The sequence below is a fragment of the Podarcis pityusensis genome, assembly GCF_964106645.2.
Source record: "Podarcis pityusensis genome assembly, chromosome: 2".
NCBI lineage: Eukaryota > Metazoa > Chordata > Lepidosauria > Squamata > Lacertidae > Podarcis > Podarcis pityusensis.
The window spans coordinates 13,661,413-13,688,011 of record NC_138029.1 but is presented as its reverse complement, the minus strand read 5'-3'; the positions used below and the strand labels follow the sequence as shown (position 1 = coordinate 13,688,011).

The 26,599-nt window shown below is 46.8% G+C and overlaps 1 protein-coding gene across 7 annotated transcripts in view; it reads right to left on the bottom strand.

Annotated features, from left to right (window-relative positions):
• ZNF385A (zinc finger protein 385A) overlaps positions 1 to 26,599 on the bottom strand; it is a 211,223-nt gene that overhangs the window by 156,496 nt on the left and 28,128 nt on the right. For 3 of the 7 annotated variants that reach the window (XM_080994805.1, XM_080994808.1, XM_080994812.1), the window contains exon 1: positions 6,721 to 6,874. The exons of 1 other annotated variant lie outside the window; for it this stretch is intronic. In XM_080994805.1, coding sequence (XP_080850931.1) covers positions 6,721 to 6,757 — 37 coding nt within the window. In that variant the 5' untranslated portion in view covers positions 6,758 to 6,874. Of the gene's footprint in view, positions 1 to 2,789; positions 3,126 to 6,720; positions 6,875 to 26,599 lie in introns of those variants that run through there. 3 more of the 7 variants (XM_080994807.1, XM_080994814.1, XM_080994810.1) reach the window with 3 other exon arrangements.

Sequence of the window (26,599 nt, the reverse complement as noted above, 5' to 3'; positions counted from 1 at the left end):
CTACTGTGATCCATAGTGATAGGGGGTGGGGTGGGAAGAGACAGGCCACACCACTGCCACAGGCAATAGAGGCCAGGGGCCAATTTGGGCTGGAGTGCGGGGGCAGGGTGGAGTGGAGAGAACGCCTGCATTGCCAAGGCAAAGCAGGCAGGCAGCTAGTAAAAAGAGATTTGCCAACAGGCAATCCAAAGCGCATGCATTTTTGCAAGGTCAAAATGGGCACTTACAGAGCTGGATAGGAGATTGTCATGGGGGGGGAGAGTGACTGGGAGAAGGATGGGGTTCTGAAGGTCATCACTCAGGCATGCTGGACGTTATCCCTTTTAGTTGCATTTTGCCCAAGGTTTTCCTTGTGTGGGACGACGACTACGACAGGCCTGGCTCAGGATTTCTTGCTTAGGGAAATTAAAACATTGCTCCCCACTCCTCTCCTGTGCTCAGCAACATAACAAGAGCACATTAAAGGACCCAAGAGATAACCAAGTCAATATCTCCCCCCCCACCCAAGTTTCATTTGTAAGGTCTGTCACTTCTTTGCTCGCTTCTCCTTTACAATTGAATCTATGCCCCCAGGCAGTGGGGATCAAGAAGGCTCTCAATTATGTCTACTGGAATGCGGGTGGGGGGGTATCACTCAACTGAGGACAAGCTTCCTCTGTGCACCTCCTTCAAAGTGAAGTCTTCCCCCCCTTCTCTCTTTTCAATGCACTTTAGTATGGCTGAGACATACACCTGAGGCATGGGCCCAGCTTGTCTCTGCAGCCTAGATCTGCTCCAGCTTGGAACTCCAGGGGCACATCCATTCCTGGATATATTTTATGCACCGTAGCTGTACCTCCGGATTGGCCAAGATGTAAGTTTGTGGTGGGGAGCGCTGTTCTTTCACTGCATTCACAACATCATGTCCCTCGGTCCAGATTAAGTAACCCAGAACTGTGGATCATGTACTCACAGCCATTTGACACAGATCAAAACTGCTCCCCGCTTTTGCTTGGGAAGGAAGGCCACCTTTTGCAGGACCTTAACCTCCTTTCGCGGGTGGCGCTGTGGGTTAAACCACAGAGCCTAGGATTTGCCGATCAGAAGGTCGGCAGTTCGAATCCCCGCGACAGGGTGAGCTCCCGTTGCTCGGTCTCTGCTCCTGCCAACCTAGCGGTTCGAAAGCACGTCAAAGTGCAAGTAGATAAATAGGTACCACTCTGGCGGGAAGGTAAACGGCGTTTCTGTGCGCTGCTCTGGTTCGCCAGAAGCGGCTTAGTCATGCTGGCCACATGACCCGGAAGCTGTCTGCAAATGCCGGCTCCCTCGGCCTACAGAGCGAGATGAGCGCCGCAACCCCAGAGTCGTCCACGACTGGACCTAATGCTCAGGGGTCCCTTTACCTTTTAACCTCCTCCTTTAGTTACTCAAGGGTACCTAAAGGGGGAAACTAACCCGTGTTAGGGGATTGCAACCCTGCTCTCAGCTCCAACCCACTTCCTGTTCCTTGTTCCCAATCTCTCAACAACCAAGCCACCATTCAGCTCAATGACGCTGCTGTTGGGGGGCCTGGAAAGTGAAAGGAAAAGACACGTTGCTAAGCAGCCCCACCTAAGATGGGGAGCTGGTTCAAACAGCAGACCTGTCTTTCTCCCACATGGAACAGGAAAGGAAAGCGCCTGTGAAGGAGGGAAGAGAGAGGAGGAGGAGCCTCTGAGTCGTCGTCCCCCCCTCCTCACGCACAGAGATCTAGGTCAACACTGATGCTTCAAGCTTTGGACAGTTTGTCAGAATAAGGGATTCATCTCATCTCTTTCCTTTCTCTCTCTCTCTCTCTCTCTCTCAACCCCCCCCCCCCCATATCTCCTGCCTGGCAACTAGCTTGTCTCTCCCCCCACCCCTCCTCTTCAGCTTCTGGGCAAACAACCCAGTGGTGGGGTTAGCTCATCAGAGAGACCCTCCATAAGCAGGCAAAGGTCGCGGGGGGGGGGGGTCGTGTTTCTCAACTTGTGGGAGATCTGGGTGCCCTGTTTCCGTGTGAGTGCAAGGGAGGCAATCGCTGGCTGCCCTGTCTCTGTCCCCGGGGTAGTTTGCCCCCCACATTTGCCCCAATGCACCCCTCCTCTGCCGTGTCCCCCCCCCCCGGCTCCCGACACCGCATTGCCAGCCCTCGTGCCTCCTTCTCTCTCTCCCCCCCCCCCCCGCCCCAAGTAGCGCTGTTCAGAACAGTTCAATAACTTCCACCTTGTGACGCAGACCTGAGCTGTGTTTGGGGAGGGGGAAAGGGGGCGATGCAATGCTAGATGGGAGGAAGGTGATGGGTTCCCTCGTAATACCACAAACCCCTTTCTAATGGGGTAAGAGAGCGAGAGCGAGCCGAACGATCTCCCAAGCATTGCCCTTCACTCGTCACCCGAGAGGCACTGCAACCCGGCATTCACACGGTCGTCCCTTCCCGATCCGGATCTTGGGGAGAGGAGTCTAGATTCTGCCCTATGCAGCATCACTGGGACGGCTGAGAGATTAAGGAATGGGAAACATTGCCCCCTTCCCACCCCCTCTCTATTTCGTTTCGCGAATCCCAGGCAGCCAAAGACCCCAATTTTTATGGGGAGGGGAGGGATCTTCTCCGTAGGGGTTGGTCGGAGAGGGATCGGAGCCTTGGAAATAAGTAAGGGATTTTTCCCAGGACGGGTGGGGGGGGGGCGATTCCCAGGGCAAAAAAGTGAATGAGACCCAGGCGGGAAGGCAGGCAGGAAGGAGGTGCAGAAGCCGGAGGAGGCAGCAGCAGCAGCAGCAGCGTCACTCACCTAGGATCATCCCCGCTGAGCTCACGCTGCCGGAGCAGCACCTGACGTCTGGCAGCGGCGCAGCAGGATGGCAGGCAGCCGCCGAGGCAGAGGATCAGCTGCTGCCGCCGCCTCCTCTTCTTCCTCCTCCGCCTCCGCCTCCCCCGTGTCCGCTGCGGTGCTGCTGCTGCTGGTGGTGGTGACGGCGGAGGCAGCAGCAGCGCTAGGAGCGAGCTGGGCTGGACGACAGCAGCGGTGGCGGCGGCGGCGGCCGGGGTAGCAGCGCCGGCGCAGGAGCAGCGCCGGCTGCAGCAGGGCTGGCGAGCGGCAGAGCCGGAGTAACAGGAGGCATCGCCAAAAAAATGTCAGCGCAGCGAAGCACACACGCTCCCCCCCCCCCCGCTCTACACCCCCCGGCAGGCGGCTCGCGCGCGCCCTCTCCGGCTCGCCATTGGCCGCGGCGCAAAGGCGGGCGCCCAATGAGAGCGGGCCGGAGCCAACTCGCCGAAAACACTCACACGCACACTCAGCGCCAAGCCCTCGAGCGGGAGGAGGGCTCCCTCCTCGACCCGCTCCTCCTGCCCCTCAAAGTCTGCGTAGCCGGCCCACGACACGCGCTCTCTCCGCAGTGGCAGCTGCAGGTAGAAACGCGCCACCTCCGGCGCCTCTCGGGCGCCTCGCGCGCTGGGACACGCCGCGAGCCCCCCCCCCCCCCCGCCACCAAAACCGGGCTGAGGGGGGACGCGAGGAGGCGGCCGGGTCGTCAGAACGAGCGAGCGCGCGCGCACGAACGCACACACGCGCGCGCACACACCTGGCGTGGCAGGACAGCAGCCCGCGCGCCGCGACGAGGCGGGGACGCTTTCTGCAGGCCGGTGCTTTCTTGCTTTCTTTGCGCGCCTTCACTTCTGGAGAAAAAGCGCCGCCAGAGGGGATTGGGGGGGGGGGCGGAGAAAGGGGTCCAGGAATATCTCTGCCTGAGCAGCAGGGTTAAGTTGGAGAATGCTAAAATATGACTATTATCATTATCATCAGCAGCATGATTTCTAAATTCGGTGCCAAGGAAAGGTGGATTTTGCAACCTCCCGCCGTTTTTGAAAATCGCACCTTTTACATATAAAACTTGCATTTTTACTATTCTGCAAATGAGGGCGGGCAGGAGGGCTGTGGATCTTGAAGCCCCGTAGCACTGCAGGTTTCAGAATGAGTTTGTAGGCAGCTTAGGATGTGTATTAGCAAGTAAGTCCAAAGATGACCAAACTATTTATAATAAAAAAAATCCTTCCAGTAGCACCTTTAAGACCAACTAAGTTAGTTCTTGGTATATATATACCAAGAACTAACTTAGTTGGTCTTAAAGGTGCTACTGGAAGGATTTTTTTTATTTTGACTATGGCAGACCAACACGGCTACCTATCTGTAACTCAAACTATTTATGTATGTGACAATAGCAGCTGGAATATTATATGCACAGAACAAACACATTGTACTACAAATTACATAAGCAACATTTAAATTACTTCACACCTTTGCACATTCACCTGAGGAATTCATTGTCACAAGATGCGATGATCGCCACACCTTGTGACTGCTTAAGAACATACAGTATTAGTCAACCAAGTGGGTGGAGGAGAAACAGCTTCTGGCTCTGATTTCGAAATGAAGCCATGCCAAACAACCATACCGCTTTGATAACGAGTAGAGACGACCGCCTCTGTCATAACTTTGCTTATGAACTTCTTAGGTGCCTACGGCTGGCCACTGTTGGAGACAGAATGCCAATCTGTTTGAGAGTCCTTTAGTCTGCCACAATGAGTGAGGCTGTTCTTCCTGTCTGAGGCACAAAGCACCTGTTGCATTCGCCATGGGCTTTGCCCCTGAGAATGGTACTCCCCACTGTAAGACTTGGAAGCACCCACAAAAATAAATATGGATGATCCGACTGTTCTGGGGAGGGGGGGGGACTTTCCAAAATTGGTAGCCATGTTGGTGCAACGCATACAAGGAGTTGGGACCTGTGACCTTCCCGATGTTGCTGGACTGATTCCCGTTGTGGCTGATGGAGTTGGGAGTCCAACAACGTCTGGAGGGCCCAGTGGCGGAGGAAGCCTCTTGGGCACCTGGGAAAGTGCACCCAGGGATGGACAGAGGCAGAGCTAGCGGTGGCGTGTGTCCCCAGGGGGAGGGCACCAGCAGCAGGTAGCATCCCGGAGGGGCACCACCAGCGGCAATGTCACCCCCCCCCAGGGATGACACCAGGGTCAAGCGGCCCCCACCACCCCTACCTTGCTCAGCATCTGGGAGGGCCACAGGTTCTCCATGGCCAGAAAACGTGTATTAGGGTGCTAATATGCTAATGCTAAGCCAAGAGAAGCTGCCGCCCACATGCACCAGGTAGATGTTACTGTGGAGCATGGAAAAACCCTTTGTAGACAGCACTTCTGATGAGCATGTCTAATCCTCGAGGGCAGGGGAGTATAGGGCACAGACAAGTCAAAGATCTTTTCTTCTGCTTGCTGCATTGCCTTTGACAGGCTGGTGGGGGGGGGGGGAACCCTGAGCCTCTTGTCCAAGGTCTCTGTCTAATCCAATTAACACAGTCTGCACCAACCTCCTTAAGAGCTACATATCCAGTCAGGTTCCTATTGGCTGTGAGGACTGAGAGAGAGAAGACCAGTATGGGATGAAACACTGTCAAGTACAGGAAACGCTGAAACTCCTCACCAAACCCCCACATATACAGCTCATCATTGCCATCCTGTATTTGCATGCCGCTTACTGCCAGAACAGTGTCTAGGTATGCCCTGAATAGTCATGGATATGTATGATTCTTAAGGTTAATTTGCACAAAAATATCCATTGCCGCTCAACAATAGGACTGCCAGCTTTTTTTCCTGGCAAGGCTCTCCTGATTTTTAACAACTGCCTGACAAGCAGAAATACAGCAGCCGGAGCTTTTCAGCAGAGTGCAGGTGCGGTGATGGAGAAAGCTTCCCCTGCTAAGTTTCTCTTTTGCTATCGAGTTGTTAAAGGCATTGGAGGAAGGCCAGGAAAGAAAGTTGACCACCCTACTTGATGAATACAGAAATATCCAGAGATATCCTGCACGTGCGGAAGAGTCATTACAGAATAATCAACCACAAGAGGTTTTCGTTTTCCTTTCTTTTTTAATTTTCCAAGTGGTGCTAGTAGCAAAGCGTTGCCGCGTGGAGCCAGCCAGCCATGCCCCTTTTCAGGATAATCCATTCCTGCTGCCTCTGTTCCCCTCCCTCTTTCTAACAATCCATCTACATTTCTATGTTCACTTAGTGTGCTCAATTCTCATCAGCCTGGCTTTTCTTTATTATTATTTCCCTCTCTTAGAAGTTCTGTTCCCCTAAAGATTTTTTGAACTTCTGCAAACCCTGGGATTTCCTCAAGACTGCTGATACCTCCCTCTGGGATGTGGGTGGTGCCTTTGGAGACTACAGAAGGAGCCACACTTGGAGAATGAACTTGCTATTAGCATCTCAGATTCTGCCTTTCTTCCAAGGACTCCATACATTGGGTTGTTCTCCTAGTTCTACTCAAAGAAGACCCACGGGGTTCTCAAATCCCTTTCCAAGGGAGAGCATTCACAAGTTCAGATGTAAGGACACAAAGTGATGAAACACTGGCACACATACACGGGTGGTTCAGCCCTTAAGAGGCGTGTGGACAAGCACCCATTCCATGCTGGTTATTAGAAAGTACCCACCTCCTTAAAGCCCCACAATTATCTTGCCTATGCCTGCTGAAGTCCTGTAACACAGCACCAATCAAGTATGAAGCTTGCTTTTTATAGCAAAGGAAGGTGAGAGAAGCCTTTCGCTTACACAGAACTCTACTTCAGATGGGAGGTTAGAAGCAACTGGCTCAGCGCCTCCGACTTTCCTGAACAGGAGTTGGATCTAACACGAAAATCTCAACTCACCTATGTCGTAGGAGAGCTGTATTAGCTCCTTCCACATCTTCTCCCCTGTCTCGTGAGAAGGTGCTGGCTTGGGATGGGCTTGGGCAGAAGTGGGAAAGGGCTCCAGCGTGGGACAGGCTCGGGGGAAAGGTGTGGAAACCGCTCTGACGTGGAGCAGCAGGCTTGGGCAGGAATATGGCGGGGGTGTGGGGGCAGGGCGTGGAGCAGCTCTCTCTCAGAGGCTGCGGCTAAACAAACAGGGCTCTGTGTAGGGGTATCAGGGCATGCATCGCAGTGATGGTTTTCTATCTTTACTCTCCAGAAAAGGAGGTGCAAGGTAGCAAACAAATAGGCTATGATTTTTTTTAAAAAAAGCAGCCTAAACCACGATGAAACACCATTGGTAACTGACTCTGATTGACTGATGAAATCCTGCTGAAACAATTGAGCAATCGCCATCCTTCTAAAATGACATGCGGCAGGGATTATTATTATTAATAATTATTATTATTTATACACTGCCCATCTGGCTGGGTTTCCCCAGCCACGCTGGGCAGCTTCCAACAAAAGATTAAAAATACATGGATGGAGAGGTAACCTGTGGTCCTCCAGATGTTGTTGGACTCCAAGTCCCATCAGCCTCAGCCACTTTAGCCAGTGGGCAGGGATGGTTTAGAGTCCAGCAGCATCAGGAAGGTTTCCAGCCCTTGCAGGTAGGACGTCTTGGGAAGAGAATTCCACAGCTGGGGTGCCACAGCAAAAAAGGCCATGTGATATAATAGATTTCATTTCACAGGCAGAAAGCACTCTGAGTAAGGCCTTCATGAAAATCTTTATTTGCTTATGTGGGTTCGTATGGAAGAAGACACTTGCTTAGGTATGCAGCTCGTGTAAACTTTCACAGCAAATAAGCAGCACCTTGCCTCATGAGAAGAAGCAAACAGAAAGCCAGTGAAACGAATGCAACACCATTCTTATCTGCTTTCAGCAACTTACACAAGTTAACTGGAGGGCCACAACATTCTGCATTAGCTCTGCTTTCTTAACAGTCATCAAGGGCAGCCCCACATAAAGTGCACTGCAGTAGTCAATCCCCTATTTTACCAAAGCGTGGTCCTAGTTCTCCAGGAAGGGGTGCAGTTGGTGTATCCATGTAGTTGAGAAAAGCTTTCTTCACATCCACTTTCACTTGTGCTTCAGAATTAGACCTAGGAACACTTACTCATACTTTCCTTGTAAATTAAGTATTCAGCTCCCACCCCCAGCAGCTGAATGCTCAGCAAAGCCATGGAGTCAAAATAATCCTTCCTGATGGGAAGAGGTGGAGACTATCCTGCTCTTGTAAGGTTCACATACACACAAAAAATGTTTGATTATTACAGCAGCAAGAATACTCATCGCAAAGTATTGGAAGACACAAGAGCTACCCACACTGGAGGAATGGCAGATGAAAATGATGGACTACATGGAATTGGCAGAAATGACTGGCAGAATCCGTGACCAGGGAGAAGAGTCGGTGGAAGAAGATTGGAAGAAATTTTAAGATTATTTACAAAAATGTTGCAAAATTAATGAATGTTAGAGTGATGTTGGATTGAAGTTAAGTGGCTTCTAGCTGTACAGGCTTTAAAGTTAATAAATATATCAAGATTAAGGATTAGGATTAAAAAGGTTAAAAGAATGGAAAAATTGGTTTTTAATAGGTTAAAATTTAATGTTATAATATATTAAGATTAAGGATTGGGATTAAAAAAGAGGGAAAGAAATTGCTGGATTAACAAACTGAATTGGAATACAAAAGAGGGAGGTATGAGGAGGTCCGGGAAACAAGTAAATGTAAAAGAAGTCATGAAAAGACGGAGGTTTTTTAACTTTTTTCTTTTTACTTTGTTTTTTCTTTTTTTCTTTTGTATTTTGTATTGTGTATTTTTCTTTTTATTCTTAGATTTTTCTTTTTTATTAATGTGATTCTTTCTTTGTGAAACTACAATAAATATTATTTTAAAAAAATTAAAAAAAACGTTTGATTATTACCGGTATAAAGGATTATAAAGGAGTGTCTCCACCTCCATCGTTCTGCCCAGACGCTGAGGTCCCGCACCGAGGGCCTTCTGGTGGTTTCCTCGCTACAAGAAGCCAAGTTACAGGGAACCAGACAGAGGGCCTTCTCAGTAGTGGCACCCACCCTGTGGAACGCCCTCCCACCAGATGTCAAAGAGAAAAATAACTACCAAACTTTTAGAAGACATCTAAAAGTTTAGGGAAGCTTTTAATGTTTAATAGGTTATTGTATTTTAGTGTTCTGTTGGAAGCCGCCCAGAGTGGCTGAGGAAACCCAGCCAGATAGGTGGGGTATAAATAATAAATTATTATTATTATTATTATTATTATTATTATTATTATTACTGCGCTCACTTCTGTCAGGTAGGATTCCCACCAGATTGTGCCACTAACAGCTATTTGACAGCATGCCAATGATGCAGTGATGAGACAAAAATTTAATTTGTTGATTTCTGCCCAGGAAATAAAGCTGGAAATCTGAGTGCTAACTGTGCATTAAGACCAGTTTTTTTAAAAAATAAATAAATAAATAAACATCACTAACAGCAGCACACCCTGTATGTGGGGGGGGGGGGCAGGTTGTCATTAAGACAGCAGTATGTTCAGAGGGGAAATTTAACCAATTTCTTCCCTGTCACGACCCTGACAAATGTCAGCCCTGCATTTCTCTTGGCCTCAAAAGAAGAAAAATCTGTTAACATCAGTGGAGGCTCCACCACCCCACCTCTGGGCTAATAGTTTGTGGAAGGGGGAGGGGGAGCTGAGATCACCTGTGAGCACAGACACTTATTTCACAAGTGCTCTAAAACATGTGCTTTTACTATGTGGGAGACTATTCTCTGCCCGCCCCATTTTATCATGTGAGTACCGAGGCAGAAAGTTGCCATGTGGTTATTCATCTGCCTCCAATGTGGTCCCGTGAATCAGCCCACTATGAGAACAGAAGAATAAGAACACAAGAAAAGGTATAAACGGTTTATTGTGCATTTGAGTGGCATAACCTCTTGTTTGAAGAACGCAGCCTAAGAAGTTTGCCGGCTCAGTGTGGGGTCCCAGCAAAGATTTTGATCATTTGAAGCATTTTCTTTTCGGCAATTTCTCGGTTTGCTGTTGTTGTTTTCAAATCAACAGCCAAACGCGTCCGTCATCTCAATAAGATGAGTGCCATTCAAAACTACCAGCTTGTATGTCAACTCGTGCACAAAGACAGGTGCAGACATGCTTTCAAAAGCCACACTTAATTGCAACACTCACAGCCGCCTCCTGAGATAAGTACAGATTTAATACCCATGTTATCTCTCCCCACCCCCATCCCCTTCTGCAAATGTAGCTAGCTATACATAATAATTCTTAAAGCCAGGGAGCAAAAGTTAGCCCATGTACTGCATAATGACACTGTTTACACTTTGGTACATGACAGATCCACTGTTATAGCACCTGGGGAAGATCTGAATAATCAGGAACATCACAGCATGTCCAGACTGAGGTGTGATTGCCACACGCTTAAGAACATGAGAAGTGCTTTGCTAGTTCAGCGCAATGGCTCCATCCAGCCCAGCTCCCTATCCACAGGCCCAGCCTGGCTGAAACTACAGTCTACCAACAGTCCCAGGCACCCTCAGCTAAGAATCCTTGCATTAGATACTTGCAAGCAGCACGTGGCGAGGATGAGTGTTTATCCCCTGCAATGTACATGGACTCTGAAGCTCCTGTTCCAATCCTAGCTACTCACAGCTTTCACAGTCCCCATAAATTTGCCCAACCTGTGCTGAATCTGCCTAACAGCAGAACTCCATCTTCAACAGCTCTATCTCAGCATTCCATTGTAATCAGGAGAGGATATGAAGGTGTTTGACAGGTTCTAGAAACATTGATGGATAGGTGCCATTAAAACAGGGTGTTTCCCACGAGTGGAAATTAGGTCTACGACTTGCTCTGGAAGGGATTGCACTCCTCCAGAAACAAGAAGTTCATAATCTGGGAGTATTCCAACTTGTCACTGGAGTCTCAGGTGGCTTTGTGGCGAGAAGTTATTAAATTATTATTACTATTACTATTATCAACAACAACAACATTATTTGTATCCTGCCCATCTGACTGGGTTGCTTAAGTTCTTCCCTAGCTACAAATACTCCTAGAATGGGATAGCCTGGCTTCAGTTGTCCATGCCCTAGTCCTGCTTGGACTACCATAATGTGTGGGCTACTGTAATGTGGGGCTGCCCTTGAAGACAGTCCAGAGGCTGCTGCCAGTGCAGAATGAGACTACAGTCGTAACTTGGATTTCAAACTCCCAAACAAATCAGCTCCCAAATGATCAAAACCCAGAAGTGAGTGTTCTGGTTTTTTAATGCTCTTTTGGAAGCCAAACATCTGACGGGGCTTCCGGGGCTTCTGATTGGCTCCAGGAGCTTTCTGCAGCCAATCAGAAGCTGTACTTTGGTTTCCGAATGTTTTGGAAGTCGATCAGATTCCGTTTGACTTCCAAGGTACGACTGTACTAGGTTGGTAAGTGGAGCAGCCTGATGAGATCATATGTCACAGGTTGCCAGTGAACTACTGGACCCAATTAAAGATGTTAGTAGTAGCATATAAAGCCCTAATTGGCTTGAGACACAAGTACCCAAAAGTCCACCTTCCCCACTATCAACCATCTCAGACTGTAAGTTTGGCAAGTGAAGCTTTTTTGGTGGTGCTGCCCAGCTGGTGTTGACCCGTGACAGGGACTTTTTGGTGGTAGCTCCGTGCTTGTGGAATTCCTTCCCTAATGGTATGTTTTTGTCTTCAACATTATTAACTTTACAGAGGAATCTGAAACTATTTTTGTTTACTCAGGCGTTTGGTGGCTGAAGAACTCCAATCCTGGCAACCTTGAGATCACGGCATGAAATAATCTTAACTATTTTCGGAATGTTTTAAACTGTTTATAGATGTTCTTAACTGTTTTAGAATGTTTTAGGTTTATTTTTTTTAAAAAAAATTGTGGATGTGTTTGGTGCCTTGGGTTCCTTTGGGAGGAAGGGCAGGGCAGAAAGTCAATAAAAATGTATACAAGTGTGTGACTTCCCCCAAAGAATCCAGGGAACTGTAGCTTACCCTTCACAGCGCTACAATTCCCAGCACCCTTAACAAACAACCATTCCCGTAATTCCTTGTGGGAAGCCATGTGCTTTAAATGTATGGTATGCATGAAGCCAGGTACGTATGCAACAAAATCTAGATATTTGCTCTTCTGGTAAGGTAACAGCTTCTTCAGAAAAGGGAATTGGAAATGGGAAGTGGTGTAGGGAGATGCTGTCCACTCCTTCTCAATCCCAAATTCTCCCCGCCTCCCCACACCCCAGACCAGTGGTCTTCCAAATGCATACCCTAAACACATTCCTTCTGGCACATACATATACGTACATAGGGCTGCCTCTGAAGACGGTTCGGAAACTTCACCTGGTGCAGAGTTCGGTAGCCAGGTTGCTCACCAGTGCAAGACAGTTTGAACATGTTACACCGATCCTGGTCCAACTACACTGCTGGATTTGACCTATAAAGCTTTAAACAGCTCAGGATCACAATACCTCAAGGACCACCTCTCCCCATATGAACCAATCTGGACCCTGTGATCTGAGGCCCTACTTTGTGTGCCTCCTCCACAAGAGGTCCAGAGCATGGCAACACAAGGACAGCCCTTTTCTGTGGTGGCTCTCCGTTTGTGGAATGCTCTCCCCGAGGAAGCCCACCTGGCACCTTCATTACATACCGTATTTTTCGTTCTATAAGATGCACCAGACCATAAGACGCACCTAGTTTTTGGAGGAGGGAAATAAGAAAAAAAATAAATCTGAATCTCAGAAGCCAGAACAACAAGAGGGATCTCTGCGCAGCAAAAGCAGCGATCCCTCTTGCTGTTCTGGCTTCTGGGATAGCTGCGCAGCCTGCATTCGCTCCATAAGACACACACACACATTTCCCCTTACTTTTTAGGAGGGAAAAAGTGAGTCTTATAGAGCAAAAAATACGGTAACTTTAGGCACCAGGCAAAAACATTTCTCTATAAACAGGCCTTTGGCTGATTAACATTCTATGGCCTTTTAAATGTGTTTGTGAGAGAGGACAAAGGTTTACCTTTGTTTTGTTATGTATTTTGTGTTCCCGTTTTGTAGTTTTATGCTGTGAAACACCCTGTGATTTTGGGATGAAGAGCAGTATACAAATTTAATAAATAATAATAATAACTGCATAGCATGTAGCTAGGAGCTCAGGTAACGCTAGTTTGTAAGTGCTTCTCAGTTATCCCAGGAATCGTGGGTCAAAATCAGTTCTGGACGCCCGAATCTCCTCTTTTGTGACTCATCAGGCTGCCTCCACTGTCTCCTTTAAGACTCTCCATAAGGTCTAATTCTTCAGCAAAGACAGTCCTGCATCTCCATGCAGTCAAACTGCATGCAAGCTTACTTGACAGTAAGCCACACTGAGAAATATATCCCGCCTCGTGTGTTAAGATTCTGCATTGAGACCCTGCTGTGATACGAACCAAAAAGTGGCTATCCTTTGAAATTTGCAGTCTGAATTTTGCACTGCGGTCCTCCAGCCAAGTCAGGTGTACCAACATACATATGCTAGTATAAATTGCACTCATAAATGTATGCATTAGTGAAAATGCCATACGAACATGCATTATATCAGGGGGAACTGCTTTGCAAAAAACATGCATTCAACACTGTATACAAGAAGATTGTGGACAGGGATTGAGAAACTGAAACTGACAAGCATCCCTAAGTGCCCTGCAGCCTTGTCCTCAGAGAAAACTCAGTAGTGGTCAAAATTAGAAGTCCATGCCCTCCAACATTTCTTCAATGAAAATAGGGATGAAAGCACGTCAAAGTGCAAGTAGATAAATAGGAACCGCTCCAGCGGGAAGGTAAACGGAGTTTCCGTGCGCTGCTCTGGTTCGGCAGAAGCGGCTTAGTCATGCCGGCCACATGACCCGGAAGCTGTATGCCGGCTCCCTTGGCCAATAAAACGAGATGAGCGCCGCAACCCCAGAGTCGGTCACGACTGGATCTAATGGTCAGGGGTCCCTTTACCTTTACCTTTTCCTTTAAGGAAAAGAGGGGCATTCCGGGATCAAATCAGAAACTGGGGTGAACTCTGTAAATCCAGGACTGTCCCTGGAAAACAGGGACACTTGCCTATTAATTAATAGGTGAGAATTTAAAGCTATAATATATTAAGTTAAAGGACTAAGACAAAAACAAAGAGGGAAAGGAATTGCTGAATTAACCAATTGATATTTTTTTCTATACTTTGCATTTTGTATGTTTTTTCTCTTTTTTTCTATATTTTTCATTGTCTTTTATGTAATTTTCTGTTTTTGAAATCTCAATAAATATCATTTAAAAAGAAAAAAGAAAACAGGGACACTTGGAGGGTCTGGAAGTCCAGAACAAGAGTGGCATGTAGGTGCATCTCCTCCTCCATCACTAGTGTAAATATGAGTACTGCATCCTGCTGGCCCGCTGAGTCCTAGCAGTCAGTGCCTCCTTTTGCTAACCAAGATGAGGGCCCTTTCCATCAGCTCTTCACGGCTCCGTCAGCAGATGCTTCAAGGCAGCAGCCTCTGCATAAGTGAGTCAATAAACCTACCATGACTCAGCATGACTGGATCTCTTGCTCTGGTAAAAGAGAGTGTAGGAATCCATCACACCTCTCTAGAACACCCACACTTAAAAACAAATTGGTCTCAGTGCAGGGGAGAGAGGGAGGTGTGTGCTATGAGCCAGTGGCGAGGCTTGCAGCAGTTTCAAGGTACTTTGAACACCTATGAATCCAGCCAGGCCACATTGGCACCTGGCAAAGCCAGGAAATTTGACAAAAAGGGGCAGGTGGTGATAACGTACCCTTTGCTGGTTTGTTGGCAAGTTTTCAGGCTACACAGCACTCTTTTTTCAACGGAAGAATTCTGTGCAGCTTCAAAACTAGCTTCATCAGCATTATTAAAATACAAATGGAGGCCTCTGAACAAAAATGCAGTGACAGCCCAGATATGAAAGGGGAATAGGCAGGAAAGGAAGCGTCACCTATAGCATCAGGACTTGCCATCAGATCATATGTGGGAACCTCAAATCAGAAGTTTTTGCTCTCTACTTCCCATTCCATATTCAGCCTATGAACATGACTGATTCTGCTGATTCCGGCAAATGATGAATGCAAGGCTAATCGCACAATGAGCCGAGGGAGCAAGTTTACTCAGCGCATCGTGCACAGAATAGGAAGCAGGGCACATGGCAAAGCAAGCAGGCAGACACAACTTTGCTACAGGGCAAAGCTGATCCGTAGCTCAACGGAGACAGAGAGCTGCATACATTTCCACATAGGAGAGAGTAAGGCACAGTAAGCAGAGAGGTGCATTCATCCCACTCCAGCCTTTGTCTCCCACTCCATTGTTTTCCCTTTTATCTGCTTTAGACTGTAAGCTCCTTGGGAGCTGAGACTAGTCTGCCTATGAAACTCTAAGAGGTGTCATGTGTTATGACATTGTAGAAGTAATACAATGAATGAAAGGGAAAGAGCAGACCTCACCAAAGCACCATCATCAGTTCTGAGAAATACAGTTCAAGAAAGATCTACAGTGGTACCTCAGGTTAAGTACTTAATTCGTTCCAGAGGTCCGTTCTTAACCTGAAACTGTTCTTAACCTGAAGCACCACTTTAGCTAATGGGGCCTCCTCCTGCTGCCGCACCACTGGAGCACGATTTCTGTTCTCATCCTGAAGCAAAGTTCTTAACCCAAGGTACTATTTCTGGGTTAGCAGAGTCTGTAACCTGAAGTGTATGTAACCCGAGGTACCACTGTACTAGGAGATGGGTGCCATGGCCTTATAACCATGGCTTTAATTTGTGTCTATGCCATGAAAAGCTTCCCTTGCTTAATTTCTTTGTATGTAATACATCTGGTAAAAGCTGCATGGAAGCAGGGCAGATAGGGGGAAAGTGGCAATCCTTGCTTTTCTTCATCAAGCCTTTGGGGATCTCTGGTTCTCTGACTAAAACAAGCCCCAGCTTGTTGGTCAAGATGCAAACTGAAGGACCTCAAGGCTCCCCTATACCACTTTTTTGTGGGGCTCGGAAGTGATCCAATCACACAGCAGAACTGTAAGTCTGCACTTTTAAAGTGCATTGAGGTCCTCAGAGGCCCTAGAACAACAAATCTATTTTTTTAAAAAAATACAGTACTAGGCTTTTTGCAGTATGGAAAGTGACAGGTAGATGCATTGAAAAGTGTGGAATGAACAAATGGTTAGCGGGAAGATGTGCTAACACCCTGAAAGCAAATCGGGATGACTGTCCATTGTCATATTTCCTCCCTGCAAACAAACCAGGACAAATGCAGAATAAAAACCAGAGGCAGTCTAACTTCTGCATAAGCTTTGTGCAAGCAAATCAGGTTGTACAGTACATGCAACAAGCAGGGCAACTGGAGGGGTCCCTCTGTCTAATGATGGAGCTGCTGTCTCATCTGTCTTGGCTTCCATATGATCCCCATAGAACCATGCACACAAATATGCCTCATTCCACCTCTCTTTCCCCCTCTGTTCATAGAACCATAGAATTGTAGAATTGGAAGGGACCCAAAGGGTCATCTACTCCAACCCCTTGCAATGCAGGAATTTCAGCTAAAGAATCACACACACACACACACACACCCTGCCCTTCAGGGCAATAGCATTTCCAGCTTACAGAACCAGAGTAAAAGCAAGAATAAAACTGGCAGATAAACAATCAAATAATACGTAACAGAAGCAGTTATCACAATTCCAGCAGAGGTGGAGTGGTGTTAAGAATTAGCAGAAACATACATGCAGTTAACCATTTTTTCAATGCTCAGAACAACCCTGTGGGATGGCTAAACAGAGAGGGGCTTGCTTGCTCAAGGCCATCCTGCGCTCCTCATGGATGAGCAGGACATGAATTTAGGTCTATGTGGTCCAGGTCCCAACACTCTGATATGCTTAGGATACACTGCTCAAAACCTCTAAAGTCAGAGTCGTGGACAATAGAGCCCCATAAGTAAAGCCTAGTTGGTGGGCATATTCTTGTCCCACAAGCTACACTTTTTCCTCTACAGGTAACTCCCCGCAAACTCACCTCTGAACTGTGCTTATTCCAGCAAGTTTGATGCCGTTGAGCCACTGAAACTGACCACACTACTCACATGTTCATTTCTCATGCAAACTAAGGCCACAGGACCAAACCAGCAAATTCTGCCGCCCTGCAGCTGGAAACTTCGTAACTGTTTTAAAGGGGTTGGATGTCACCTGTCGCACAAGTAAATCTGAACGTTGTTCAACCCAGTTTTGCTCTTGCTCTCTCCCACAGCATTGACCTCTTGACCCAAGCATTTTTAGATCTGCTCCTGTTTTTTTGTTTGTCCCCTCCCACTGTACACTGAGACAGCTAGAATCTGAGTAGGCATCAGGTACAGGAATCTGCTCATTTCCCTCCCTGAGGGCAGGGAAGGGGGACTTGTGGCCCTTCAGAAGTCATTAGACTCCGGCAATTCCATGTAGTCCATCATTTTCATCTGCCATTCCTCCAGTGTGGGTAGATCTTGTGTCTTCCAATGCTTTGCAATAAGTATTCTTGCTGCTGTTATAGCATACATAAAGAAAGTTCTGTCCTTCTTTAACACCGATTGGCCGACTATGCCCAGGAGGAAGGCCTCTGGTTTCTTCAAGAAGGTATATTTAAATACCTTTTTTAATTCATTGTAAATCATCTCCCAGAAAACCTTAATCCTTGGGCACGTCCACCAAAGGTGAAAGAATGTACCTTCAGTTTCTTTACATTTCCAACATTTGTTATCGGGCAAATGGTAGATTTTTGCAAGCTTGACTGGGGTTATGTACCACCTGTATATCATTTTCATAATATTCTCTCTTAAGGCATTACATGCCGTGAATTTCATACCTGTGGTCCACAACTGTTCCCAGTCAGCAAACATTATGTCATGTCCAACATCTTGTGCCCATTTAATCATAGCAGATTTCACCGTTTCATCCTGAGTATTCCATTTCAACAGCAAGTTATACATCTTTGACAAAATCTTAGTTTTGGGTTCTAACAATTCTGTTTCTAATTTTGATTTTTCCACCTGGAAGCCGATTTTCTTGTCCAAATTGTATGCCTCCATTATCTGATAATAATGAAGCCAATCTCGCACTTTGTTTTTTAGTTTTTCAAAACTCTGCAGTTTCAATCTATCTCCATCTTGTTCCAAAATTTCCCACTATTTCGGCCATTTGACCTCCATATTGAGCTTTTTCGGAAATGACTGGCAGAATCCGAGACCAGGGAGAAGAGTCGGTGGAAGAAGATTGGAAGAAATTTAAAGACTACTTACAGAAATATTGTAAAATTAATGAATGTTAGAATGATGTCGGATTGAAGTTAAGTGGTTTCTAGCTGTAATGGTATAGAAGAATATGGAAAAATTGGTTTTTAATACGTAAAAATTTAATGTTATAATATATCAAGATTAAAGATCAGGATTAAAAAGGAGGGAAAGGAATTGCTGGACTAACAAACTGAATTGGAATACAAAAGAGGGTGGTATGAGGAGGTCCGGGAAACAAGTAAATGTAAGAGAAGTGATGAAAAGATGGAATTGTTTTTAACTGTTTTTTCTTTTTTTGTATTTTGTATTTTGTATTTTTCCTTTTTATTGTTAATTTTCTTATTAATGTAATTTCTTTCTTTTCTTTGAAATTTTAATAAATATCATTTAAAAAAAAAAAAAAACAGAAGTCATTAGACTCCAGCTCCAGCTCCCATTGTGCCCTGTCAGGGTGGCTAACAGTCAGGTACTCAAAACAACATACAGTGGTACCTTGGGTTAAGAACTTAATTCGTTCTGGGGGTCCGTTCTTAACCTGAAACTGTTCTTAACCTGAAGCACCACTTTAGCTAATGAGGCCTCCCGCTGCCTCCGCGCCACCGCCGTGTGATTTCTGTTTTCATCCTGAAGCAAAGTTCTGAACCCAAGGTACTATTTCTGGGTTAGCGGAGTCTGTAACCTGAAGCGTCTGTAACCTGAAACGTCTGTAACCCAAGGTATCACTGTACAGTAGAATCCTTCCAACTCCCTGCAATGCAGGAATATGCAGCGATCCCATACAGGGCTCAAACTTGCAACCTTGGTGTTATTGGCACCATGCTCTAACCAACTGAGCTAGTCAGTCCAGTCTAGAGAGCCTTATTCTGGGAAAATAGATTTACCTGCACCTCCCCGCTGAAACTGCTGACAGTTTCTGCAGCCTCCTTCCCCTGTGCTGAAATGATCTGACATGCCAGAAGAGCTGCTCTCCTACCCAGCCAGACCCAACAGCCCTGTTACCCAAGTCTCCTTTTCCTACAGACCACGTGCCGTCAGCCAGTGTTGCCATCCGCATTTCACACCCTTCTTTCCTCCTGTGGCTGCAAACTGCTGATAGAGATCTCTAACCTCTTAATCTCAGAGTCATGTGGTTTCAGCCCCACATTGGGCAAAAGATTCCTGCATTGCAGGGGGTTGGACCAGAAGACTCCCACGGTCCTTTCCAACTCTACGATTCCATGATTCTATGACCCTGGAGCTGCAGTGCAGGAGGAGGCATTTAAATGGAAGGGGAAAGGGGTGTGCAGTAGTCCCGTGGAGTCTGGCTAGGCAGACTGCTGTGGGCCACATTGAGTACAGCTAAATTGTTGTTTAGTCGTTTAGTCGTGTCCGACTCTTCGTGACCCCATGGACCAGAGCAGGCCAGGCACTCCTGTCTTCCACTGCCTCCCGCAGTTTGGTCAAACTCATGCTAGTAGCTTCAAGAACACTATCCAACCATCACGTCCTCTGTCGTCCTCTTCTCCTTGTGCCCTCCATCTTTCCCAACATCAGGGTCTTTTCCAGGGAGTCTTCTCTTCTCATGAGGTGGCCAAAGTACTGGAGCCTCAGCTTCAGGATCTGTCCTTCCAGTGAGCACTCAGGGCTGATTTCCTTCAGAATGGATAGGTTTGATCTTCTTGCAGTCCATGGGACTCTCAAGAGTCTCCTCCAGCACCATAATTCAAAAGCATCAATTCTTCGGCAATCAGTCTTCTTTATGGTCCAGCTCTCACTTCCATACATCACTACTGGGAAAACCATAGCTTTTACTATACGGACCTTTGTTGGCAAGGTGATGTCTCTACTTTTTAAGATGCTGTCTAGCAAAATACCTATAAGTAAATGGCAGACGAGTCCCTCGCTCCAAACATCTGATTCAGGTATGCATGCAAAACATTGTAGATGCTCCTGTCACATTGAGGTCTGAATGTGAGGATGCAGCAAATGTGCATTTCTCGAGATATTTGTCATGCGGGTAGGTGGAAGTGGCTACAGCTATGCTCCCGCGCATGTTTGTATGAACAGTAACACTGCAACGCTGGATCAAAGTGAATATTCACCTAACTGGGCATTTTCTTCCCACAATAGCAACTGGCAAGATGCTTCAAGATATGCAAGGCAGGAAGGCAACAGACCAGGGGTCAGCAACATTTTCCAGCCGTGGGCCAGTCCACCGTCCCTCAGACCATGTGGTGGGCCAGACTATTTTTTTTTGGGGGGGGGGGGAATGAACGAATTCCTATGCCCCACAAATAACCCAGAGATGCATTTTAAATAAAAGCACACTTTCTACTCATGTAAAAACACCAGGCAGGCCCCACAAATAACCCAGAGATGCATTTTAAATAAAAGGGCACATTCTACTCATGTAAAAACATGCTGATTCCTGGAACGTCTGCAGGCCAGATTGAGAAGGCAATTGGGCTGCTTCCGGGCCCCGGGCCTTAGGTTGCCTACCCCTGCAACATACCTTCCCTTTTGTCTGTCCTCAGCACTTGATACTCATAGGAGTAAAAGAATTTTAGAGTTGGAAAGGATCTTAAAAGATCATCCAGTCCAACCCCCAGCTCAATACAGAAATCATGCAACTACAATGCCCCCAAGAGATGAGCATGCAGCCTATGCTCAAATGCCTCCCCAGTGAAGAAGAGCCCATTTGCTCTGTTGTCGATAAAGCTCATCCCACTGGGAAATGTCTCCTTGTGTTTTACTAAAAGCTGTTCCCCTGTGATTTTTCACTGGTTCTAATCTTGCCCTGCTCCATCTTCTGCATGACAGCCTTTCAGATATTTGAAGGCAGCTATCATGTCTCCCCTTAATCTCTGGCAGCCTAGGGTGCCTCTGATCACATGGAGCCACTTTAGCTTCTAGCTAATATGACAAGTGTGTTTGCCACAACATATTGTGTGGCGCCACCCTGTCACACTGAGTGGCATCACAACAAGCATAATCCTCTAATCCCCACAACCTTTGTGCATCCAGATCACACACAATATTACAATGGGTGATAATCCAATTGCAGTTGCTCCCAGTCAAACTACCCATTTAGCATTCATTCTGATTTGTTTGCAGGAAAGTTATATGGAGCCAGCTGTTTATTTAGCATTCATTCTGATTTGCTTGCGGGGAAGTTATACAATGCCACCTCAGGCAACTGTTATCCCACAGTTTCCCATCACTTCCCTTACTGCAAAAAGTCTGGTGGTTTTGCAGCTCCTATCATTCCTTGGCCACCTTGCTGATGTTTGAAGAGAGTTGAGGTTCCACAACATCTGAAGTGCCAAAGGCTCCCCACGCCTGCCTTATCAAATTATCCAATGGATCAGGAAAATCCAAATTTAGCAGGAGGGAAGTGTGGGCTGTGGTGGGAACACCACACTCGAAAAGAGAGCCATGAGCAACTTTAAATCCACACTAAACTCCATTGTGGAATGAGGCTCAAGTGACTGGAGAAGTGAGGATCACATTTTTCCAGCAACAGACTACCATGCAGAAGAGCTCTCTTGGGTCCTCCTGTCCCCTCCCTTAACAACAACTGAGTGACAACTGCAAACCAGTTCAACCTTGTGAGTAATTTGGGAACATTTGATGGTGAAGAACTGCTGAAGCTAAGCAAGTGTGGAACAGATTGGTGCCTTGAGTAGGAAGACTCCTGAAGCAAGTTGGATTGATTGATTGATTGATTGATCCATCCATCCATCCGTCTGTCTGTCCCTCCATCCATATATTCTAATCTAGCCAGTGCTGTTTTTCTAGTAAAAGAGTTGCTGTAACTCATCATGAGCACCTCCTTCGTTCAATAATAATAATAATAATAATAATAATAATAATAATAATTTATTATTTATACCCCGCCCATCTGGCTGAGTTTCCCCAGCCACTCTGGGTGGCTTCCAATCAAGTATTAAAAACAATACATCATTAAATATTAAAAACTTCCCTGAACAGGGCTGCCTTCAGATGTCTTTTAAAGATAGGATAGCTACTTATTTCCTTCACATCTGAAGGGAGGCTGTTCCACAGGGTGGGCGCCACTACCAAGAAGGCCCTCTGTCTGGTTCCCTGTAACCTCACTTCTCGCAATGAGGGAACCGCCAGAAAGCCCTCAGAGCTGGACCTCAGTGTCCGGGCTGAACGAAGGCGGTGGAGATGCTCCTTCAGGTATGGCGCCCACCTGAGAGGTGCCAGAACTGATTTCCGGCTGAAAAAAAAGCCCTGAATTTATCTACACACATGAGGAATAGCCCTTGGACAAGTTGGTTCCCATACTTTGCCACAGCAAGGTGCTCTCTGCTGGGGCGGAGTCGTTTCTTCAAGCATGACAAAGGCAAAACAAAGGCATGCAACGTTGCTCACTTTTGTCACGGGTCCAAAAAAGGCAGGCAGATCAAAGGGAAAAGGAAGGAGCCAGCCCACATGGGTCGGAGGCGTCTGGTAAGACATTCTAAGGAAGTGAAAAGCTCAGGGAATGCGGGTGTGGTGCTCCCAATCCACTGGGGAGCAACCAAATACACACACAAACACACAATCCTGGTAACCCACTGGCTGGATTGATTCAAGCCAGGAATGCCTGGAGGAGGAGAAGAATGAGGCAGGGATCATTTCGTCTAATGTATAGCTTTTGAAGTTTTCCAATATGGTTTGTTTACCTCTTTCATTTTTTAATGAGAACGTTTTCCAATGAAAAAGTTAAAAGGGGGGGGTGCATTGAATGGAAGACGGCAGGACAGAGGTTTGCCACTGAAGGTAAACTGACCTCAGCATAGGTAAAGGTAAAGGGACCCCTGACCATTAGGTCCAGTCGTGACCGACTCTGGGGTTGCGGCGCTCATCTCACTTTATTGGCCGAGGGAGCCAGCGCACAGCTTCCGGGTCATGTGGCCAGCATGACTATGCCGCTTCTGGCGAACCAGAGCAGCGCACGGAAACGCCGTTTACCTTCCCGCCGGAGCGGTACCTATTTATCTACTTGCACTTTGACATGCTTTCAAACTGCTAGGTTGGCAGGAGCAGCGACCGAGAAATGGGAGCTCACCCCGTCATGGGGATTCGAACCGCCAACCTTCTGATTGGCAAGTCCTAGGCTCTGTGGTTTAACCCACAGCGTCACCCGCGTCTCTGACCTCAGCATAGCATGGTTTATTATAAACAACATCATGGAAGCACTGAGTGGACAATCAGGCATCATTGTGCAGGAGAGAGAGGATGAGATGGACTCTCAAGCAGTCTGGCATAGATCCTAAGGGACATGGTTAGTGCTTGTGCCTCTATTGGCTGGCTCTTCGGGCATCCCTGGGAAAGGTCATTCCTTTTATTATTTCATCCACATGATCACTCTTTCTGCATTCCTGAGTTGGCATGGAAAAGGTGTGGGATAACCAGTTTGCATGCCCAATGTACTCCTCTCCAACACAATGGATGCACTGCTTAGGGCTCCTACCATGTGGACAGTATGGGTAATATTCAGCCAAGTTTTGCACAGAGTAGACTCATTCAGATGAATTAACACAACAAAGTTAGCTCCATGGATTTCAAAATACATACCAAGAATAAAACTTAACTGAATACCACCCAATATGTACATTTCCCACCCTGCTGTGACCCACTATTGCACCCTACATACAAATTTAGTTTCAGACATCAAAATACATAAACTGAGCTCCCCAACTGTTTGATTTTAAGTTTCTAGTCCACAAGTTTGCAGACAGCAATTTGAAAACACGGGTGAGTAGGTGTCATCTTGTGGATTCTCAGAAACCAGAGGGAGAAATGGGAAGAACAGCTGATCGTTTTCCGCATAGCATTTTGCCCATGGCTAACAGAAGAATTACTCATTACATACATTGCCTTTTGGGGTATATTTTATGTCTAAAATATTCAATGTGTGTAACATCCTGAAGTTAGCTTAAAGTTCAGGTTTTAGGTGTGGCTGGGTGCAGAATTCTTACATTGTCTTGGCTCAATATAAACACAGCTTGCTGCTTCCATAAAAGGTAAAGGGACCCCTGACCATTAGGTCCAGTCGTGGCCGACTCTGGGGTTGCGGCGCTCATCTCGCTTTATTGGCCGAGGGATCCTGCGTATAGCTTCTGGGTCATGTGGCCAGCATGACTAAGCCACTTCTGGCAAACCAGAGCAGCGCACGGAAACGCCGTTTACCTTCCCGCCGGAGTGGTACCTATTTATCTACTTGCACTTTGATGTGCTTTCGAACTGCTAGGTTGGCAGGAGCAGGGACCGAGCAACGGGAGCTCACTCCGTCGCGGGGATTCGAACCGCCGACCTTCTGATCGGCAAGTTCTAGGCTCTGCGGTTTAACCCACAGCGCCACCCGCGTCCCATGAACCCCTGCTTCAATGGACCCCTATAAAAAATAATAATCCAGTGCTCTTTCTCATAACTGGGGCCCACAGGTTGCAGGACTCATGAAGGTGATGTTGGATGCTCCTTAGCCTCCACCTCTATTTCTGCTCAAGCCCTTGACTTTTAAATATCTTACACCAAGATGCTTCTCTATTTTCCCTGTTCCCGATGTAGCTTGTGACTTTGAGGCGTCCTCCGAGCCTCACGTCCCATTGGCAGCAGGAGGTTGGGTTACAGTCGCCCGGGTGGGGATTCAGTTTCTGACTCCTAGGCCTGAGAAGGGAAACGCTTCCCAAGATGAAAGGCACCAACTGCCCCCCCCCCCTGCAAAAGCCTTGGCATGGTTTCTGCCATCTCTCTTCTGGGGTTGATCTCTATGTGTCTCCCATCTGAGCAGACCCCTCAGTCTGGATGCTGAGATTGCATAGAAGGGAAGAGGTATCACTCCGTCTTGGGTATTTTGGGGCTGTTCACTAATTTGCTCTTATCAGTAGGGATGGCACAGAAATTCAGTTCACATTTAAACAAACCAAACATCCCAAAACAATACGCAAACTAAAACCCAGATTTCAAAAGTTGCACTTTTCTGAATTTTGCAATGTGGTTCTCCAGCCAAGTAAGGTTTATGAAAATGCTTCATATTTTTATGTATTTATTTATATTTATACCCCGCCCTCCCCAGCCAAGACCGGGCTTAGGGCGGCTAACAACCAATAATAAAAACAAGTTGATTAAAATACAATTTAAAAAACAAGATTAAAATACAACATTGAAACATTAGGATGGGGCCTCTTCACAGGAGGAGAAAGGAAAAAGAAAGCGGGGAGGGAATCAAACTGATTGTAAGCCAAAGCAAGGCAGAACAACTCTGTCTTACAGGCCCTGCGGAAATAAATCAGATCCTGCAGGGCCCTGGTCTCATGAGACAGAGCGTTCCACCAGGCCGGAGCCAGTGTTGAGAAGGCCCTGGCTCTGGTTGAGGCTAATCTAACTTCCTTAGGGCCTGGGACCACTAGGGTGTTGCTATTTATGGGCCTTAAGGTCCTCCGTGGGGCATACCAGGAGTGTATTTGGGGAAAGTGTGCATGGACGCATTAGTGAAATTAGCATAGGAAAATGCATTACATCAGGGGAAATTGCATACAAAAATATGTATAATAGGATACGTTTGCACTAAAATGCTGATGAATTTTCACGAGAGCTTTTTTTAAAAAAAAGAAAGAAAGAAATAATGAGCTGATGATGAAACAGAGAATCTAAAACTTGACAGATTTGCCCATCCCTAGGTTAGCACCAAGGTCCGTATAGTAAAACCTATGGTTTTCCCAGTAGTGATGTTTGGAAGTGAAAGCTGGACCATAAAGAAGGCTGGTTGCCAAAGAATTGATGCTTTTGAATTATGGTGCTGGAGGAGACTCTTGAGAGTCCCATGGACTGCAAGAAGATCAAACCGATCCATTCTGAAGGAAATCAGCCCTGAGTGCTCACTGGAAGGACAGATCGTAAAGCTGAGGCTCCAATACTTTGGCCACCTTATGAGAAGAGAAGACTCCTTGGAAAAGACCCTGATGTTGGGAAAGATTGAGGGCACAAGGAGAAGGGGACGACAGAGGACGAGATGGTTGGATAGTGTTCTCGAAGCTACCAGCATGAGTTTGACCAAACTGCGGGAGGCAGTGGAAGACAGGAGTGCCTGGCGTGCTCTGGTCCATGGGGTCACGAAGAGTCAGACACGACTAAACAACAACAACAAGGTTAGCACCATGCAACAGGAAAGAGAACATTGGGGTCCACTCAGGGCCAGGCTGCCTTTGGACCAAACAATTATCTGGCTGGTGTGACAGTCCTTTATGGGATGCCATATGCCAAATTAGTCCTAATCGAAGGAAGGACGCCCCCCTCCCCACAACACACTAAGTCACCAGCTGTCCCAGAAAGAAAGCAATGGTCAAAACATAGGCAATAAAGTTCACTGAGAAGCATAGCCTTGATGACATAGGAAATTCGGAGGCATGGGACTGCCCTTGAAAACTATCTAGAACTTCCGCCTAATGCAAAAAGCATCACC